We start from the raw sequence: 22,147 nt of genomic DNA on the forward strand, positions 1-22,147 counted from the left end.
TCCCTCTTCCCCCAGCATCCCTGAGAAAACTCTGGTCTCTATTAAGCCATACCCAACCCACTACTGTGCCCAAATCACTTGGTATACAGATAACTTCTTAAATACATAAAATGGGTTTCTCTTTCTTCTAAGCCAAACTGATATTATGGAAATCTGAATTTGTGGGGTACTTTGAGAAAGTAATTTCTCTTTCAACAGGCCAGTTAGCCTATTCAGTCCAGCCAGTGGACCCCCAGCTTCTACCTACTGGAGTTACAGCTTCCAGCTCTATAGGTTTTAGTTGAAATGATACCTAATCCTGTGGTCTGTAATCTAAAGACTGCAAATGACCCCCTGACTCTTTGGCTAGGAAGGCTTCCTGAGAGACCTGCATCTCTCACCAGGATGCTGGTCTTGCCTTTCCAGCTCTAGCACTTCTTCTAGAGTGCTTGGTAGCCCTTCCTCCATTTTGTGTAGCACCTCCTTGGTTCCCCACAATCACGTCTGACTCTTGGGTTTTGGTTCCAGACAAAGAACATTATGTAACTGCTATTAAGAATCACTTTTGTTCAGTGATTCTATAACATCCTGTCAATCATAGTGACTCTTCCCACATGTGTTGACTTTCACTGGGCCATAACTTCTCTTTATACCCAAGCCAGGGGAAAAGTCTCTAGGCCTTGGCTATGGCCCTTCTGTTTTATCTTGCAGTTCCTGGTTTGTGTTATTTATGGTTAATTTTTTTTTATGTCTTGTAGATGACAGATTCTTTTAAAGAAACACATGAGAAGAAACTTATAAAAACACTTAAACTTCCTGAATCTTAGTGGATTTAGACAAAGCAAGTCTGCAGCATCTAGAATAAGTTGTTTATACACAAAGTAAAAATGTCTGGAGTCAGTTACCTGGGAGCAGAAAAGGTACAGGGGAGAGGCCAGACAACGGACTGAGGTGGGACCCCAGGACAGGGTGGAGTCGGGGAGTCAAGGGGACACAAGCTGGTAAGGACACATAAAGCCAGAATGAAGCCAGCAAGAAGTGTGACTGTTATGCTTACTATATGGATTGAAAGGCGGGGCTGAAAAACATGACAGTTGCAACTCAGCTGCTGAGCTGGGGACATGCGTCATGGTCCCCCGTGTCCCGTTTCAGGGGCGTTTCCTTAATGACCTAACTTCCTTTCATCTCTTAAAGGTGCCATCATCAACTATAGAGCTTTAGGCTGGTGATCAAGCCTTTGGCAATGGGCAAGTATTTGGAAGATATTAGCCCAAACCATAGCAGAGCCTTACTTCTTCTGTATCACTCACCTGAGGTCCCCCACCCTGGGTGGGCTTTTTCGGGGTAGTGTTGGTAGGATGGAAGGCAGAGCTGCAGCCATTGTTGGGCAGTGTGTTCTGCTATCCCTTCTAACTTACTGTTACTTCATTTTGAAGTCAATTTTTGTTCACTCGATAGATGTAAACCACGCAAAGCACATGTATTAATGTATAGCAAGCACCTAGACCCTGCTTGGCACATAAACAGACAATATTTGTTAATCATAAAATGAATAGTTTCTGAGTCACTATGTCCAGATTGCTTCCTGTTCTACTGGTGTGAGTTTTAATCCTACTCCTAATTCCGTTGTTTACCATCTCTCTACAGACTGTAGCACTCTCCAAGTGCAAGTATCCCAACTCCCTATTCACTTCCATGTTATTCAGTGCCTGGCAAGAAGTCAGTCGGTGTTAGATGAACAAGATGGGACCACAGTGGGGATGGGATCTGAAGGAGAAATAAGATTTTGCTAAGAAGAGAAGGAACAATAAAGCATAAAAGCAGAAGAAACATGTATGTGACAGAAAAAAAGGTCAGATCATCATAATGAAACTGACTGAGAGGCAGAAAGGCCAGGTTCCTCCTGACTTGACTACAGTGCTGCTTGTGCCTGAGTCAATGTCAAAGGGGAGTGTGGAATTCAGACCTATGTATGGACAGAGTGGGAGTGGGTAGCTTAGGTAAAATCAAATATAGCTCCTGCTAATTGAGAGAATCTTTTAAATCGAAACCCAGTAGTTTTCAGAGCACTGAAATATATTCACATTTTGTGTTTTTTGCATTGTTAGCAAGAGCTTGTTCAATTTATGTATTTCCAATAACTTGCAGTCAATGTAGAGGTATTAATTTATATTCCTACTTTAGTTTCTTGTCACGTATGTGCCTGAGAGGATGTAGCAAAATCCTTAGGGTTAACCCTGAAAGTTTAAATGGAGTCTTACAAAGGAAACACTAATTTTTAGGTTAAGGGGAATTAAGAATGTACTACTCATTGTTCATAGGGATATTGAAAACCTACAGCAAGGGAGCAGAATACTTAATCCCACAGATGTAAATATAATTTTAAGAAAATTAACGTAGAAAGTTTACAATTATAATATTTTACAAGTCACTTTTTTTCTATAGACTTGTGGGCTAATTATTAGAAGTTTTTTTTTTTTTTTTTTTTGTACTGGGGATTGAACTCACGACTGTGTGCTTGCCAGGCAGGTGCTTATGCTGCTGAGCTAAATGCCTGGCCCTAATTATTAGAATTTGAAGGAAGATCTATTTAAATGTTTGTATCTTTTTTAATTTTAAAGAGGATAAAACAGAATAAAACCAATCAAAGCATCTAGTGTAAAAGATGGGCTTCAAAACATTATGAAATCGACAATAGTTACCATAATGCCTTTTGATGTCTTCAAAATAGCTGTAGATAACTTTGGACAAAGTAAAAATCAAACAGAACAGAATAGAATAGAAACAAATAAAAACAAAACAAAGATTGCAATGAAGGGCTTCAAAACAAGCCTATAGTAAATCCAAAATTGCTACCATAATTGCTCTCAGACATAGCTGCTCCTGCCACTGGATTTAACATAATCAAACAAAACCAAAAAATAAAACCCAATCCAACAAAACAATGGAAACAATCAAAACAAGCATAGGGAATCAATAATGGCTGCAACCCTCATAAGGAGTCCCCCGCTAGATGTCATATTGTATACCACTATCCTCTGAACCTGTGATCAGACCACTGGCCCTAGACCTTCAATGTTAGTGAAACAGCAAAGCACCTCAGGTATCCAATTGCATTTCACCCCCATAGCTATCACAGCCTGTGTTTCTCTGGATAAGCCAGTTGCTTACAGCAGGGCTGGGGTGTGGTGGGTGGTACTTCTTGCTTGCCAGCCCATGCATAGAAAGCAACTGGGGTCTGTCTGTCCCAGTCTGGTTGCAGCTTGCGTGTGTCGCTGGTTCCCAGACTGGGCTTGCTTGCTGGTGTGGCTTTATCTCTACCCCTCGTACACTAGTGGCCTAAATTTTTTGTATCTTAATCTATATGAAATATTCTGTAACTGGTAAATAGTGCACTTCTACATATTAGTAGATATTTCTGGCTTCTTTTGCTTTCCATCCATATTGGAGTAAAAAAAAAAAAACCAGCTCAATTATCATCAATTAGATTTAGCCATAGAGTTATATAAAATGTCTGCATAGAATCAATCCTTTTAAAGCCCAGTTTTATATGAAAATGCCAACAAATGGTGAAAATTTTGTACACATAGTGATTCACTAAAAATATAGACTGAACTGTTGATTCTAATTCGTATGTCTTAGCAGTGACAACTTTACAAAAATAGTACAAAAATAAAACGAGCACCCGAGACGGAAGCAACACGTCTTTCCTGAGCTGGCATTCTGCTAACAGGCCAAGAAATTGGTCTACATATTGTACACAAAAACTGGGATGGCCTTAACCATGCCTAATCCTCCCTGGGTGGGTGCTCAGTTCAATCCTGCAGGCAGCTTCCCTTCAGCTCTGGAAGTGTCATGCTTTAATCAGCCATCCTTTCTGAGGCCATCTCCAACTCTGGACTTTTATAACTGGATTTACTTTGGACTATTTTATTTTATTTTATTTTATTTTACAAAATATTAAGATAAAAGAGGACATAACAAAATAGGTCAGAACAGAACAGTTTAAGCAACATAGTGTTTCACCACAAGACAATCGGACATAACAGTAGCTACTATAGTGTCTCTTTCCGTGAAATAATTGAGTATATCTTCATATATTATAGTATCAAACATATCAATACATTCTTTCAAAAGAATGAAAGTATTACAGGGTATTCAGAATCAACTAACAGAAAACGAACAAAGGTGACTATAATATCTCCTTGTCTATAAAATATTTTGTATATATTGTCACATATAATAAAATCCAATAAGATACCACATGATAAAGCCAGTGGAGACAGAAGAACAAAAGCTTGGTGGGATTTCAAAACAAGATGATAATTAAATCATCACTAGCTATTATAATGTCTTGTTTTCTTCAAAATTGCTATTCATACCAACACAGACAACAAAATCAAACAAACCAGAATAAAACCATTCCAATTAATGAATGTAAACATTATAAGCAATATAATGTAAATATTATAAGCAATATAAATCAAAGCAATATAATGGGGAATCATGATTACAGCATAATTTTATGTATTATCATTTTTTATACTAGGGAAACTATTTGGTATTTATACATGTGAGTTTGATTTATTTCACTTATGAGTATGGTCTCAAGCTGTGCCCATTTATTTATAAATATCTCAATGTGACCATTCTTTATAGCTGAGTAGTACTCCATTGTATAAAAATACTACAACTTTTTTATCCATTCCTCAGCTGATGGATATTTTAGGTTGTTTCCAAGATCTGGCTATTACAAATTGTGCTGTTATAAACATGGGTGCACATACATCACTGTGGTATGATGTTTTCAGTTCTTCTGGGAATATGCCTAGAAGTAGAATAGCTGGCACAAATGGGACCTCGAATCTCAGCTGTCTGAGAAATCTCCAGACTGACTTCACAGTGGCACTACTCTACACTCCCACCAACAGTACAGGAAAGTTCCTTTTTCTCCACAGCTTCTCCAACATTTGTTGTTGGTTTTCTTGATCCTGGCCATTCTTTGTGGAGTGAAATGGAATCTCAGTGTTGTTTTAATTTGCATTTCTCTACTGAGTAATGATGAGGAACATTTTTTCATGTATTTGTTTGCCATTTGTATTTCTTCATCTGAGAATTGTGTATTCACTTCAGATGCCCATTTTTGGATTGCATCCTTAAATTTTGGGGGTCTGGTTTTTTAAAATTCTTTATATGTTTTAGACAGAAGACCTTTGTCTGAGGGACAGTTCACTAAGATTGTTTCCCAGTTTGTAGGTTTTCTTTTCTCTATGCTAGAGATTTCTTTTGAAATGCAGAAACTTTTTAATAAGACGTGATCCCAGGTGTTGATTCTGGGAAGTATTTCCTGTGTGGTTTGATTGCTGTTTAAAGTCTCCACCTACCACTATGTCCCCAAGGGTTTTACCCAACTTGTCTTCCAATAGATTTAGTGTTTCTTTTTTAATATTCAGATCTTTGATCCATTTAGATTTTAATTTAATACACAGTGAAGGCATGGGTCTAGTCTTTGTTTTCGGCATATGGAGACACATTTATTAAAAGAGACTGTCATTCTACCAGTGAACATGTTTGGCCCCTTTATAAGAGATAAGGTGGTAAAGTGTGTTTGTAGTTGTGGTTGTGTTTTCTAATCTATTCCATTGATCTTCGGCTCTGTTTTTATTCGAGTACCATGTTGATTTTACTACAGTTGCTTTGTAGCATAACTTCAAGTTAGGGATTGTGATGCCTCCTGCCTTGCCTTTGCTGTTTAGAATTGTCTTTGCTTCTGGTTCCAGATAAATTTTAGGAGTGATTTCTCTAGATCTCTGGGGTAGGTTGATGGAATTTTGATTGGGATTGCATTGAATCTGTATAACAATTTTGGAAGAATGGCTATTTTCACAATATTTATTTTTCCTATCCATGAGCAAGGGATGTCTTTCCACCTTCTGAGATCCTCTTCAATTTCTTTTTTCAGTATATCATAATTTTCCCTATACAGATCTTTCACTTCTTTCATGAGGTTATATTCCTAAGTATTTCATTTTTTTGGTTGCTAGTGTAAAGGGTGTGGCTTCTCTTATTTTTCTCTCTGTGATCTTGTTGTTAGTGTATAGAAATGCTATTGACTTTTGAGTATTGATTTTGTATCCAGCTACATTGCTGAATTTATTTACTCTAGTAGTCTTTCAATGGAGTTTTGGGGGTCTTCTGTGTAGAGTATCATGTCATCTGCAAATAATGACAATTTAGCTTGTTTTTTTCCTATCTTTACCCCTTTTATTTCTCTCTCTTATCTAATTGCTCTGGCTAGTATTTCTAGTACTATATTAAATAGGAGCGGTGATAAGGGACATCCTTGTCTTGTGCCTGATTTTAAGGTAAAGGCCTCCAGTTTTTGGCCATTTAGCATGATACTAGCTGTTGGTTTGTCATAGATGGCCTTTATCATATTGAGGTAAAGACAGTCTATTCCAATTTTCTGTAAGGTTCTTGTCATGAATGAATGGTTGGACCTTATCAAAAGCTTTTTCTGCATCTATAGAAATGATCATTTGATTCTTACTTTTGGCTTTATTGATATGGTGGATTACACTTATTGATTTATGTATGTTGAGCCACCCCTGCATGACTGGGATGAATCCCACTTGGTCATGGTGTATAATCTTCTTGATGATTTGCTGCATCCTATTTGCCAATATTTTATTCAGGATTTTTGCATCTGTGTCATTAGGGAGATTGGTCTGTAGTTCTCTTTTTCAGTTGGGTCCTTCTCAGGTTTTGGTACTAGAGTAATGTTTGCTTCTAGGAACAATTTAGGAAGGATTGCTTCCCTTTCAGTTTCATTGAAGAGTTTGAAGAGGGTTGACATTAAGTCTTCTTTGTATTTCTTGTAGAATTCTTCAGTGAATCCGTCTGGGCCTGGGTTCTTCTTTATAGGTAAGGACTTAATTACATTGTCAATTTCATTAATAGAAATTGGGTTATTCAGCAGTTTTACATCTTCTTGACCTAGCTTCGGTACCTTATATGTTTCTAGGAACCTGTCAATCTCGTCTATATTATCAAACCTATGAGAGTAGAGGTTTTCGAAATAGGTATTGATGATCTTCTGTGTTTCTAGTCTGTAGTGATTTTGCCTTTTTATTCCTTATTGCATGAATTTGAGCTTTTTCTTCCCTTTTTTAAAATAAGGTTGGCTAGGGGCTTATCAATTTTATTTATTCTTTCAAAGAACCAACTCTTTGATTCATTGATTCTTTGGATTTTTTTCTTAGTCTCTATTGCATTAATTTCTGCTCTGATCTTTATAATTACCTCTTTTCTTTTGGCTTTGGGCTTGACTTGCTCTTCCTTTTCTAGATTTGTTCACAGGTGTGATTCAGTTCTGTTATTTCTTTGCTGATTTTCTGTCTAGTTGATCTGTCCCTCGGTGTCAATGGTGTGTTAAGGTCTCCTGTTATAATTGTGTTATTGCTAATTTGGTTTTTCATTTCTATTAATAGTTGGTTTATATAACTGGATGCTCTGGAATTTGATGCATGTGTATTTAAGATTGTTATTTCTTCCTCTTGAAGTTTTCCCCTAACCAGTATGTAATGACCTTTTTTATCTCTTCTGATCATTCTTGGTTTGAAGTTCACATTGTCTGCAAACATAATAGCTACCCTCGCTTTTTGCGGGAGGGGGGTGGTGGTTCCTGTTGCATGAAGTATTGTTTTCCATCCTTTGACTTTCAGTCTGTGAGTATCCTTTTGGGTTAGAAGAATTCCTTGTAAACATCATATGGTTGGATGCTGTTCCTTGATCCAGTCTGCCAGTCTGTTTCTTTTAATTGGTGCACTGAGAGCATCTACTTTAATGGTTTTAACTGTTACATGTATATTTATATATTTGTTGATGACATGTTATGTTTCTGCTGTTGCATTTGTTAAGTTTCCCTTCTGTTTAATTGTCTGATTTGCTTAGTGGTTTTTTCCTAAGTTTATCTAGACCATATTTTAGTATTCTTTGCAGGGCTGGCATTGTGATCATAAAGTTTTTCAGCTATTCTTTGTCATAAAGGATCTTATTTCTCTATCCATTTTGAAGGACAGTTTTTCAGAATACATCAGTCTAGGTTGGAAATCATATTCCTTTAGGATCCGCAATACTTCACTCCATGCTCTTCTTGACTTTGTTGTTTATGCTGAGAAGTCTGCTGTGATTCTGATAGGTTTTCCTTTATAGATGGTCTGTCTTTTCTCTCTGACAGCTTTTAATATTCTACTCTTATGTTGGATTTCTAGGATGGTGATTATTATATGCCTGGGTGTAGCTTTATTTGGTTATGGCTATTTGGAGTTCTATATGCTTCACTGATCCTGATGTCAGTTTCCGTTCTCACGTTTGGGAAATTTTCAGCTATTACTTCTCTAAATATCCTCTTGACATCCTTTATGCTGTCCTCTCCTTTTTCATTTATCCCTATCAAACTTATGTTGTTTTTCTTTGCATCATCTTGCAGCTGTTGAATTGTTATTTCGTGATTCCTTGTTATTTTTAAAAGATCTTTCCTTTCCTGTTCACTAGCTGTAATCTTATCTTTGAGGTCTGAAATTCTATCTTCACTGTCACTGAGGCGGTTTTTACAACTTTCAATGGGATTTTTGATTTCCTGTATATCTCTTTGCATCTGATTCATGTATTGTGTTTGTTTCTTATATTGTTCATCCAGGGATTCTTTTTGTTTAGTTCCTCCAATTTTATACTATCTCTTTTTTAGGTTTTGGACTATTTTAAAGCTCCCTCCCCTTTCCATCTCCACTCACAGAGTAGTCCTGTGCCCTTAAATGCTTTGCAGATGCTATTGGTAGCAGATATATCTCACTTGTTGATGGATGTGTATGGTGTTATCTATTAAAGATATACATACCCATACATAACTGTGTATTGACATACACATCAGCTTTTTATCTTGACTTCTATTAGACGCATCTGGGAATGATGAAAGTTCATAGCTAACCTTTCTAGTAGGCATGGCTGCTTTCCATCTCTGAAGTACCTGTTTGATTACCTCTGAAAGGGAACAAGATATAGCAATTTATGAGGTATCCTGGTAGCTTTTCCCACTGTAGGACATACGGCTTTCACAATTGACCTATTTATCATCCCCAAATTTTATATTAAAAATGGCTTCTGGGTTTCTTCTGATACAGAGCTACCATTTATAGCCACATACCCCATTATAGGGAATCACTTCAAAGAGCCTCAAGTTGGGCAGATAGTATTTTCTGCAGTTCCTCTTTGAGCCTTAATAATGTTTTTTAGACCATCTCAGAGGATTACTCAGTCACCTGCACCAACATGTCCTGCATACCAGGGAGGTTGGATGGCATATGGTCATTGATCATCTCCTCTGGGGCTTCTTTCCATGCTTTGACATTAGGCTTCTCATTGACAAAGAGGACCTGCCTCACCTCCTTTGGAACCAAGGCCAGTGTCATGGGTTAAAAACTGGTGATCAACTTAACACCAGGTGAATTAAATCAGCACGGTGCTGAGTGTAGATGGCCCGCTTGAGGAAAGTAGCCAGCATTAAAAGAGACATGGGAAGGAAGAAAAGGCATTGTGAGTTTCTCTCAGTGTTGCTGTTTCGAGCCATTGGTTCTCCTGGAGGAGCTTGTCATGGCTAGCTTCCCTGATATGAATTTGTCCATTCTCATTGGAGGAGCTTGGGACTTTGTTGCTAAAAGTGGCCATGGTTCACTTTAGGGTAGCTCTTGTCCTTCCTTTGAGCATGGCTTCCTAGCTCTGGAGGGGAAGATGTATGCTACTTAATCTCCAGGAGAAGCTTGTCATGCTGGCTTCCTGACATTTACTCGACTGTTCTCATTGTTGGAGGAGCCTGGGACTTCATTGTTCCTGAGGATGGCTGTGGTATTTTGGGGGGTAGCTCTGGTCCTATTTCTTGGCTACAGTGTAGAACCCTCAACCTACTGGCACAGATCCTTTACCCCACTGGCATGGACTTTCTAGCTTCCATCGCTGACCTTTGGGCCTTCCCAGTGCAGATCTGTAAAACAGACTTATGTGAGTTCTTGTTGTGGGCTCTAGACCTCCAGTTGGATTTGTAGGAGGGATTGTCATGGGCTGTAGGTCTTCAGCTGGACTCACATGGAACATTACTATGGGATCCAGGCCCTTGGCTGAATATCCTGGGTCTTTAGTGTTGTGGACAGATTTTCTGTACTTTCTTGTATTTAACTTTGGGTGACCATTATAAAATAGCATTATAAATTCTGTGTCTTATATGTAATTGTTCTAGTAACCCTGACTACAAAAGCAGTGTGGATGATATCCAGACAGCATGGAGCCACAACCCTTCCCTTGCCTCCTGAGGCAAAGAGGTTACAGTAATCAGTTAGGAAGCCTGAGAAGAGCCCCCGGGTCCTACCTGGAGCTGTGGGTCATTCCCACTGGGGAACTGGCACATCTCCAGGATTGTATGGCATTTGATGCCCATGCCCTGCTTCATTAGGAAAAAGGTCCATAAGGAAGAGCTGAGAGACCACTGGCTGTGCAGCACAGTGCTTTGGGCAGTGTGTTTTGTTTATTTTTTTCTAATGGTTTTATTGGGATATAATTTGCATAACATGCAGTTCATCCACTTGAAGTGTACCACATGAAGGGTTTTAGTACATTTACAAATCTGTATAGCAGTCATCTCCTGACACTTACTAAATAGTTTTATCATATCAAAAACAAACTCTACCAATAGCTGCCAGTTTTCTCCTGCTGTGTTCTCTTACCTGCCCATCCCTTACTTCCCCAAGTACTAAACAATCACTAATCTTCTTCCTTTTCTGTGGGTTTCCTCTTTCTGATCTTTCATATACATGGAGTCAAGTGATATGTGGCTTTTTGTGACTGGTTTCATTGAGTGTAATGCTATCAAGGTTCACCTGTGTCGTGGATGTGTCAGTGCCTCATTCCCTTCATGGTGAAATAATTTATGGATAAAATCAGTGATGGCAAATGTATGGCAAGACTTATTTTCTTTTAAGACAAAAGGTGTTAACTAAAACTTCAGTATTGAGGTTTAATGGCTGTTTGGGTACTTTGTGATAAATAAGTGGGTTTTGAGTTGCAAGTTGGGCTCTTGTCTCTAAAATGTTTGTCATCATTGAAATGCATTATAATTTTTTGTTGGTGGATGTTTGGCTGTTTATATCTTTTAGCTATTATGAATAATACTCCTGTGACTATCCAAGTAAAAGTTTCTATATGGACATGCTTGCATTTCTCTTGGGGACATATATTAGAGTGGAAACTCTTATTTAAGAAAGCGCCAGACTGTTTTCTAGAGCAGCTACACTATTTTACGTTCCTACCTGCTGTGTATGATGGTCCTAATTTCTTCACATCGTCACCAACACCTATTGATTTGTCTTTTCCATTCTAGCCTTCCTGTAGAGTGTGAGCTAATACAGATGTTTAAAGGATTTGGGAAAGATTTTTTTTTATTTCTAATAGTTTTTAAATGCCACCTGTAGTTTTAGGCCCTCTCTTACCTAATGCCTATCAAAGCATAACTGTTGAGAGGTCCTATTGCCTGCCACAGTGATAAAAGAGATTTTATTATTTGTTAATCCAGAAATTTTATTAACTTTTTATTTTTATTAATTTTATTAATGTGGGATATGGTTTTAAATATGTGAGTTGAGAAGACACAGGAGAGGAGGAGCAACGGGGTTGGTTGTTTGCTCTGGGGGTGTCACATCTGTCCCTGGTGTGTCTGACAGGTGTCTTTGCCTTTCAGGAGGACTGGCATTGGCCCAGGTGCTCTTCTTCTATGTGAAATACTTGGTGCTCTTTGGCATCCCAGCACTGCTCATGCGTCTGGATGGACTCCACCCGCCGCCCCTCCCTCGCTGCGTGAGCACCATGTTTAGTTTCACGGGCATGTGGAGGTCAGTGTCATGGTTCATGGAAGTCCTTTCAAGGTACCCCATGGGAGGGACCATGGCCTGGCCAGCTTTTGAAAGCCTGGCTGTCATCTTTTCTCAGTCCCTCAGTCAAGCTGCATTTGGCTGTTCAGTTTCTTCTTACAGCTAAAAGGATGGGTTACCTGTGTCCTCTGGGCTTCTCCAGGTTATCATCAAGCTAGTAAGTTAGGTAAAGTAAAGCTTCTCCCCAGGCCTGTGTGCCTGTATACGAAGAGTTATGGTTGCAGTGGTTTCTTACTAGGGACACACTGTTATATATTGAATATTTTATTGCTCTCTGTTTTCCTTAAAAATGATATCCGTATGTGAGAGGTGGTTTTAGGAAAATAAACTCAGGATAATAGCATCGTTCAGTGTTGTCATTTACTAGTTCTCAGATCTGAGCCATTTTACTAAATTGCTCTATTTTATTTTTTTCTTACTTCAGTAGTGACAGCAGTAGTAATAATGACATCTATCTTCAAGAATTGTTTTGGAGATTAAAATAAGATGTATTTATAGCACCTGGCCCATAGCATACATTTACAGATGTTAGGCTTTATCTTTATAGCATTCCTATGCTCATTACACATAGATAAGATAGGTGCTTTTTCTGAGTTCCTTTATTCTTAGTTTTGTCCTGTAAACTTGTTTGGCTTCAAATCTTCATTCCAGGAGATCCCACAGCTCCTAGCCATTTCTTATGGTTTCTTTTCTTTTTGGATGAACTTGCTTGCTTCTGTGTTTTCCTTATCACTCCCTGTGTGTGACAGGTGACAGCAGTGCTTAGGTTAATTGCAAACCTAATGTAGAAACTTCAGGGTGAGGAATGGCTCAACCTACTTAATTTTGTCTACAAATACCTTGTACTAGCCCTGCTTGGAATTGCTATTCTACCCCATTTATGTGACCTGTCCACTCTTATGTCTCATCTCTATAGGGAAAGAGCTCTGTGAATATTGATATGTTTAATATTGCAATTCAAAAGATGGGTACTCAGCATCCTGGTTTTCCATAGTAACATTACAGATGCTGAGTTTGTCCAAGTGTCTTTAAATGCATTTTATTTTTGATTTGGTTTGATTGGGGAAGTTTCAGAAATTTCACATGGTTGTTGCAAGAAATTTGAAGTTATTGTTTTAATTTGTTCTTAATTAGATCATTGGATACCAGATTACCCTGTTGTGATGGCAAGACTGGGGAGTGCTATCAAAGGGGTCTCCCTACCTGGGTCACAGGTTGTCTTTTATTTGAAAGGTAAACTTGCCTGTAAGCTCTGTTAACTTTTGACCTACGCTTAAAAGTAATTTCTTACATTAGTGGGTTGGGGCCCACAATGATTGGGGAGCATGTCATACATATTTGGTGTGACCCTAGAGGAACATCCATGTATCCAAGGTGTGAATGCCTGCACTAGTGGGAAGCACACTCTCTCGAGGGCCTTCTGCAGTGTTCCTCTCCATAATAAAACCGTGACACCTGGCAAGCAGGTAGCTCAGATACCTGGCTTCTTGTCCATAAATATCACCAGTGATTCTCATAAAAGGCAGTTCATTCAGTTGACCGTATTTCACATTCAGAATGACTGTTTCGTTGTCCAGTTGTTGTTGTTACCACCGTTATTTTGTCCGTGAAAGAGCCTTAGTCCCATGTAAACTGCAGAGGTAGAGAAAACATATCTGCCAAGACTGTTATCATTGCCTTGATTAGAACTAGACTTAAATAGTAGGTGCCAAGCTATTGAAACAGTTTCTTCTCTATTCCAGTTAAAGTTGTAAGAAAAATGTGGGCAAGAGCATGATAATGAAAAGTTACCTTAGGAGGGAGGTCGAGGTGACCCTTGGAGCACTGTGGTTCTGAAAGACATTTCATATGTGATTCAATAACAAGTAAGTTCTTTCCAGAGAGTGACCTAGATTCCCATATTAGCTCCATCAGCGTGCATGGGCATAGATTTGCCCTCCACATTTTTTTTAAATTTCTTGAAGGACTTTCCAGTTTGTCAGTTATACTTAGAAACACTTGAGTCTCTGTCCACAATGACTTTCCATGTCAAGCAGTAGAATTTAGGATGGAGGTTAATCTCTGATTTGAGGTAAACAATGGAAGGCTCAGAAGTAGTTTTTTTATTGAAAAAGGATAAAAACTACTAAAGCTTATCTTTTGTCCTATTTTGCAGATGCACTTTCATCTGTAGGAGGAGGGTTACCATGTTGCATGTTGAGTTTAGTACACAAGATTAACATTTGTTTTTAAAAGAGAAAAGTCAAAGAATGAAGATCAGGGTCAGGGTTCTTTTACTAAGGTACATGCATACGCATGTTTATGCCTGCCCAATTCATAATAGCTAAATCTTGGAAGTGGCCTAAGTGTCGATCAACAGATGAATGGGGAGAATTAAGATACATTATGTACAGGTATAAATTCCATATGATGAATGTGATCATTATGTATGCAAATATATGCTAATAAAAAGAACCTAGATAAATAGGAAAAGAAAATGTGATATTTATACACGATAAAGTATTACCCTGAGTCTATAATGTTCGGTGAAATAAATCACACACAGGCTTAAATATTTCAGTTTGTCTTATATAGGAAATTCAAAATATAAATAAAGAGAAAAATAAATGATAGATAATTGGCAGTAGAGAGATACATCTCTTTCAAATGAGAAGGGGATCAAGAGGGCAGGGAAGGGGAAAAGGGATGGAAAGGAATAAAAAAAGGAATTAAGATATATAGCAATGCTACACAAGGATTGTGTTCATTATATAATGGAAACATGTGCTAAAAAAACTGAGAAGATACTGATTCAAAAGTAAATAAAACTGCACATAATACGTGCCTTCTTCCTTCCACCTCCCCCTCCCTATTTCCCTTCCCCATTTGAACATTCTCTTCTTATTTACAATCTCTATTATATATCTTGGTTCTTATTTACACTTTTGGATTTTCACACCAGAAAAACAATGCAGTATTTACACATGTGTGTTCAATTTATTTGACATGAATATGAGTATGACGAAAAGAATAAAAAATGATGAGAAAAAACGGAAACAAAGCTTTTGTAAATAAGTAGGGAAAGAGGGGTTAAAGGTAGGGTAGGGGAATGGGAAAAAAAGAACCAAGTTATAAAATGTACAGCTGCAAATTCTCTATAATGAATGTGATTATTATATATACCTAAAATGTATAAATAAACAATTTTTTAAAAAAAGGGACAGTAAAAGCAAAGGCTATTAGGCAGGAAGGAATTTGGCACTTTAAAAATTTTATTATTTTAAAAATAGTGTTTAAAATCCAATAAAATTTATCATCTTAAGTATTTAAAAACATGTGTTAAAGGAAAGCAAGTTATGAATTTGTAATGTTCATTAATAATAAGCATCACATTAGTACTTCAAGACTATCTATTGGAGTATGCTGCAGATAAGGAATGCCTTCCTCTTCTTGGATTGAGGTCTAAAAAGAATGTTGTCCTAACTGGATGAGAAGGCTGGTGATGCAAATTATTGTTCTGGGCTGTGACAGTCATTCATATAGTAACACACAGGGCAGGGTGGATGGGAAGTGAGGGAAGAGATTTAAAACAATCTTTAAAGATTGTTTAATGGCTCCCTGAACTTCTGGAAATTTCTTGCGGAATGAGTTTTAGATTGTCAATGAGAGATATCTTTTTAGTTTACTATATTAAAGCATCTTATCTACTCCTAATCTATGCTGGCTGACTTTATCCATTTTCTGTTCATTTAGCATTGAGAGAAGACCTAGAGCCAATAGCTTGGCATACCATAGGAATCTGAGTTCTACGTCATAGAGCAGATGAAATTTGCCATCAAGTTAGAGACAGTCTTCCTTGACATGATAGTTCAAATTGACCCTAAAAATTATCATTCATCCAGATGGCCCACCTTTAGAAGGACCTAGTGAGTTTGTTTGTTTGTTTGTTTTTTCTGTCTTAGCTCTCCTGTTTCATAGAGTTTCTGTTGAGATGTTTGCAGATATAACAAGACCTTAAAAAGTACGTATATTCCAGGGGTCAGGGGTTTAGCTCAGTAGTGCAAGCACCTGCCTGGCAAGCATGAGGTTATGAGTTTGATCCCTGGTACCAATAAAATAAAATAAAATGTATATTCCTGCCTCCATGATTTTTCTGTGGTTGTCCAAACTTTAACAATTGAGAATTTTCCACTTAATTTTTAGGTTTCATGTTTTTCTCAGAGACCTAGCCTAGATTCCCAATCTCTTAAATGAGTAGACATTGAAGGTTTAAATTAAATGAGATAAATGGTATGATTTTAGGGCTCCAAGAGGATGAATACCCTCTGCAGAGTTCAAGGCTCTGGTGGCTAACACAAGGATGTCTCTGGGAAGCCTGTTTATTTATTTGTTCAAACAATCCAGGAAACTCCTTGGGAGTGATTCAAGGACTTTGACAAGTAACAAGTTATGTTTAATCTAGTAGAACTATCTTACGTTAATTTTGGAGAAGTATTTTAGGAGAAGATCTCCATGTTGAATTTCACTGCAGAAGTGAAATGCCTTCTGCTACAGTCTTTATTTAGTAAATTGGAGTGGGGGCCAAGTGTCCTCAGCTGTGACCTTATCTTGCCCTTTGAGGTGTCTCTTTGTTCTTAGGTTGGCCATGCCCCCCGGGCATACCACAGTCCTGCACGTGTGTTCAATTTTCAGTTTCAACAGCTCCCAACTTGTTTTAATTTAAATGAGTTGATCTCTTTAAAGAGTATCTTTTGCCAAGAATCATTAAAGATGATGCTGCATTTCTGAGCTTTCAAATTGGAAATTTGATTGTGTGGCCCTGAATTGACTGCTAGCTATGGCAGCAAAGTGTGCAAAGTTGCAGAATTTCCCATGGTGGCTGGTGAGTTATAGGTCAGTTTCGATTATCTCAGGCATTTGCTCAATCTACCCTCTACAATTTCTTGACTTATGATGCTCTCAAGTCTTCACAGGCAAACCCATGCATCACTGCTTATCGCAAAAGAATCTGTGCTCTTGGTGGCTGCTGGACATTGATATATGGGGCATGGTTAGACCTGGGAGGGGAAGAGCTGTGCCCTTGCTTTCAGTTAGGCATTGATTGCAGGATCTGGGAGGTCAGTAGGAGAATTTAGGTCCTTGGTAGAAATGGTGTAAGCATGTAGTAGGCGATAAAACCAGCTATAAAAAACTGCTGGCTTTGCATCATTCTGGCGTTTGAGTCGTGTTTAACCTCTGGTTCTAGGCAGCATGGCTGACGCAGGGTTGGTGAAACCTGATCATAATCTACCAGCATTATTGGGTACAAGGCAGGGAAGGAGTGAAGATAAAGGCAAAGGTGGAATAGGTGCTGTCAGTAAGAGTTTGTCTGGTTTGGGGGCTGCCTGGTGACTAAGGGCTTGCTATTTCTGTGCTGTATGACTTTAGGCAGGTCATTTAGGATCCCTGGGCCAATCTTTGCATCTCTCCAGGGAAGATAATTATAGTACCATAGGGATAAAGGGAAGAGTTGATTGTCTGGTATGTAATAGGTCGTCAGGAAATGGTAGCTTCTTAGTTTTGTGGGATTGAAACCTCCTAAATTCGGAAGTGACTCAGTAGTCCACTTGCTGATGGTCCAGGCTGGGAGGACAGTGAGCCTTGCTAGGACTGGCTGAAGACAGTCCAGCTGGGAACCAGAGATGTGTGACTCAAGATAGAGACTAACAGTGGTGGCGAAAGCGTAGGTGCTGCCCTCAGTAGAACCTTCATCAGGCCATTTTCCCTCATCTGATATAGAAAGACAAGGAGTTGAATCTTGTCATTAAATGATGCCTGTGAGCCACAGCCGTGGTAAAGGGGGTGACCCTCCACCCCAAAACCCATATCATTAGGCAAGTTATTATGTCTTATAGCTCAGTTTCCTGAGGTCGTAAGATGGCACTCATTATAGTACTCACCTTACTGGGTCATTGTGAGGGTTAGGGAAGACCATAGACTGCTGCACTGTGTGCAGGGAAGGCATACTGCAGGTACCAACATATCAGCTGATAATCATTGTTACAGCTAGGAGAGAAAGATTTACACCATTTCTTTGTGTTTTAGTTTCCCAGGATGAAAGGCCTGGTAGGGAGAGAGCCAAAGCATGGGAGAGGTAGTAGAGATGGGTAATAATATGCAGAAGACTTGGCTTTCAGAGGGGAAGCAGAGGGTCACAGAATCTGCCCCAGTAGGACTTCTTCCTTTCTTATGCAGAGCTCTATAATGATTATGGCTTTGGGAACAGTTTGTAGCTACTGGACCTGTGCAGTGCCTTACATGTTTCATTTTCTTCAGTTAACCTTTCTCTCCTGTGACCCCAAGGCAGCAGCCTCAGAAAACATATTTTACTTGTTCTACCATTCATGTTTTAAAGTCACTTCCCTTTTCCTCCAAATCGACTTCAGTGGATCAAAGAGGGAAGAAGATATCATGTTGAGGCAAATTTTTCTGAACCATTATTATATTGTGCTTCCTTGATTTGTTTTTGTCTCAAAGATAGTCTGTCCTCTCCGTCTTCCCCCATGTGAAGGTTTTGTTCAGTTCTGCACTGCTGAAGAGCCCACAGAATGAAGGCTGTTAGAGTAGGAGCTGCTTTGACACTGGAACGCCAGGCCTTTGTCACATGGGAGTTGTTGAGCACCAGGCCTCGGAGTGCAGCACTGCTGAGCAGAGTCCTGGGGCCAGGCCTCTGGGCTAGGATCCCGCCTCCACTGCTTACTAGCTGGTGTCCTCACTCTCCTTAGCTTCCTGCTCTGTAAGGTGGAGATGCCCATCTCGTGGACCGACACCTGTGAAGCACTCTCCGTTCTTCACCGCAATGGCTGCTTTCTCTCTGCTGATGCCCCAGCAGACTCCTGGTTCCTTGAGGGAAGCAGTTGCGTCTTCCTCTTGATCAGCACCATGTCCCCCAAATTATCCTTGGTACCAGTATTTAGTGATGCTCAGGAAATCTGTGCTGAATGAATAATGGTGGCCACTCTGCTCTGGCATGTGATCACTGGATCTGAAGAGTGAATTGCTGCCACCTGGCAGGGGAGCACTTGCTCTCTGTAGGGCTCATTTACACAGCATTGCATGGCACGACTGCTGTCAGTACTCCTCCTCATCTCTCTGTTTTCCTCCTAAGTACTGGCACATAGTATGCCTAAATATTTTGCCTACTTGCAGTTTTTGTGAGGATGAATCTAGTGAGGGGTATTTACTTTCTTGTTTAATTACTGTCACCATTAGACTCAGACATTGTGCCATGTCCTCGATATCAGATGAGGGAGGATGCTACAAACCTAAAGGAAGAAGTGAAATGTCTTTGACACAAGAGAGGAGGTTGACAGCCATTTTTCTTTGGGGGTGGGGTTTTACTGAATGGCGTGCAGAAGGAAATACCTTATTATGCTTGTATGCACCTAGGGGGCTAGTAGAAAGGGAGCCCCCCTCTTTTTTTGGTATCAAGAATTGAATGAGGGACCTTGCACTTGTCAGGCAGGTACTTATGCCACTGAGCTATATCCCCAGCCCTGTGAGCCCTTTTTTAACCTGAATCACTACTTGGTGGCAGCGGCTTACTGGTCCAGAAATAGTTGCCCCAGTGGCAGTGGGAAGGGGACTTCCCCTGTGTTCACAGGGACTGGACCGTGTTTCCCTGGCCAGTGCCTCTTCCTATGTCCCCTCACCCACAAGCATCTGTTTATTTGTCTTTCTGTTCCCTGGACCCCCTTCAGGTTGAATCTTCTTTGCCGATGAGGAAGGGTCATTGCCCTGCCTCTGCTAATATATCAACTTCTCCCCGCCCTATTCCCTATGCTGCATTGATTCCTAATCCAGCACAGCAGCATGGCTTTTTGCCTCATCTTACTTTAAAATACAGCCTGCTATTTCTGTTAAGTACTTACAGAGTATTTCAGTGTATCAATACTACATTGATATGCAGTCACATCTCATTTCTTTTCTTGAATGATTTCTGGCTTCGCTGACCAGTTGAGAAAGTCTTTCAATCTTCTATCTGGAGTGGATTTAAAATTTTCATAGAATTATTTTTATGTAGGGCAGGAATTCTGAATTTTGGAGTCCACAGTTCCTGAGACAGTTTTCTTTAAATTCTCTATAGAGATTCTTCACATCCCCATACCTAGCAGGGTCCTGGTACGTAATGGGTACTCAGCAAGTGGGCACCTTCTGAGCAGAGAAAAGGATGACCTCTGCTACTCCCAGACCTTTGAAGAAAAGAAAAAGCAAAGCTGGGCTTGTGAACTGTGCGTCTACCAGTTTACCTTAGGAACTGCCCTGTGCCCTGACTGCATGGCTGGTGGTATAAAATGCCGGCCTTTGCTGTATTCTCTATTGCCTGTGTTGACTCAGGCTTTTGGAGCCTACAAAATGGCATATGTGCTGAGTTTTGTATTTCTGTAAAATGTGGTTTCCCTCTTTTGCATACTGAAGGACTCAACATTAGAACCTAAGAGGAGTTTTGAGTTTCACTTGTAGAGCTGGTAGATCAAAGCAGGGCTGATGAGGGCAATGGGTGAATGTGGTTTGTTTGGGCCCTCCTACCTCTCCTCCACCTGGCTCCTCTAGTTCTCACTATTGGGAGACGCTTTGGGTCCCAGCCAGGCCCCTTCAGTCTGTGTGCTTTGAGTGAGTCTCACCTTGCCATTCGCCATGGGGCCCAGGTTTGCTGGCCCTCATCTCACTGCCCTTTGTGCATGGATGCCTGGCTCTCCTTTTGCCACAGAGCTGCTGACAGAGGTGCAGCCATGTCTATGAGTCTCCCTTTTGTGTCACTTCACCTGATATGGCCAGAGTATCAGACCATTTTCTGTTGCTACAGAATACACTGAAGGTGGAGTACTTTATGAGGAAAAGTGGTCACTGGTGGACGTGCAGGACAGGGAGGCTCCTTTGGTTGGGTCATGTCAGACGGTATGACAGTGACAGTTACATTTATGGATGAGGTCACATGGAAGAGAGGAAGCCAGAGAGGTCCTTGGGCCAGATGGTACTCTTTCAACAAAACTTTTCATGTTTTGTACTCAGCAATCCCTGGTTCTTGTTGATAGTCTAGTTGCTCACAAATTCTGAATCAAATCTTACAGTGTTTTTCTCTATGTTACAAAAAGCATACTCAATTCTATCAATGAATGCTGGGAGGGGCCACAAGTTTTCTTTTTGAGACAAAAATTGTCCTAAGAGAAACAGAGAACAAGAAGAGGGAGTAGAAAGCCTGCCCCTTGTGACAGGGATACTCACCCTTGCAGGAACTGATCAGGTTCCTCAAGAGCTACATTAATCTCTTCCTGACCTAACCACCTTCTGTCTGCCCCACCCCACACACACCTCTCAGTGTCTCCCAATTTCCAACAGTGATTCTCTGGGGGACACACAGACTGTGTCTGAACTCCAGCAGTGTCTTATGTTGCTGTTGTAGACTGCATTCTGCAAGATGTCTATCCAAGCTTCAAATTGGAAGCGAAGCCATAAACTCACTGCTCAGGTTATTACCTTCACCTGTGCACAACAGACTTCTCTCTCAGTGCTGTGGGTCATCACAGAGAAGGGGAAGTTAAGACCTACATGTGCGTAGGTCATGCTTTCCCCATCCCATCTCTCTCTCTTTTCCTGTGTATCCTGGTGTCACAAGGGGCAGGCTTTCTATTCCCTCTTGTTCTCTGTTCCTCTTACGACAATTTCTGTCTTGACCAATTCTCAGGTTGTCATGCTCAAAGTACTGTTTTACTCTTTAGCGTGTTGTAAAGACTACTGTGTCAGTCTGTGTAAAGTCATATTCTTCCCACTTTACATGACCATGGCACAGAACCAGTTTTCCTTCCTCAGTCCTGCCCAGCAGCTCTTTCATAAACCTCCATGACTTCAATGTAGGCTTTTTAGTACTGCAAAGCCTTTGGCATCTCTGCTACTGTCAGGGAAACCACCACTGGGCTTTTGGGGGGCAAGGACTACTCACTTTCCTTATTTTGTATTCGATATTTTGCTTGAACACAGCCAGCGTGTCTGTATTTAGATCTTTGTTATCCTAAGAGTGGTTTGAGGAATAGCCATATCAGGTCTCCTGGGAATGTGTTAGAAATGCATGTCTTTGGTATCATCCATGAAGACCCACTGAATCAAAACTGCGTTTTGACAACACTTTGCATATTAAAATATGAGAGGCACTAGGGTAAATGACTACTCAGGACTCC

At 39.9% G+C, this 22,147-nt stretch overlaps 1 protein-coding gene across 11 annotated transcripts in view; it reads left to right on the top strand.

Moving 5' to 3' along the window:
* The window catches only part of Hhat (hedgehog acyltransferase), a 365,298-nt gene that overhangs the window by 107,757 nt on the left and 235,394 nt on the right, over positions 1-22,147 (top strand). For all 11 annotated transcript variants that reach the window (XR_010043340.1, XR_010043343.1, XR_010043341.1 and 8 more), the window contains one exon: positions 11,765-11,915. Coding sequence is in view for 2 of the 11 variants with exons in the window: in XM_003474275.5 (XP_003474323.1) it covers positions 11,765-11,915 (151 nt within the window). In the remaining 9 variants the exon portion in view is untranslated. The remainder of the gene's footprint in view (positions 1-11,764; positions 11,916-22,147) is intronic.

This window comes from Cavia porcellus, unplaced genomic scaffold (assembly GCF_034190915.1).
Source record: "Cavia porcellus strain 051 isolate PalLab524CR breed Dunkin Hartley unplaced genomic scaffold, mCavPor4.1 scaffold_26, whole genome shotgun sequence".
NCBI classification, from domain to species: domain Eukaryota; kingdom Metazoa; phylum Chordata; class Mammalia; order Rodentia; family Caviidae; genus Cavia; species Cavia porcellus.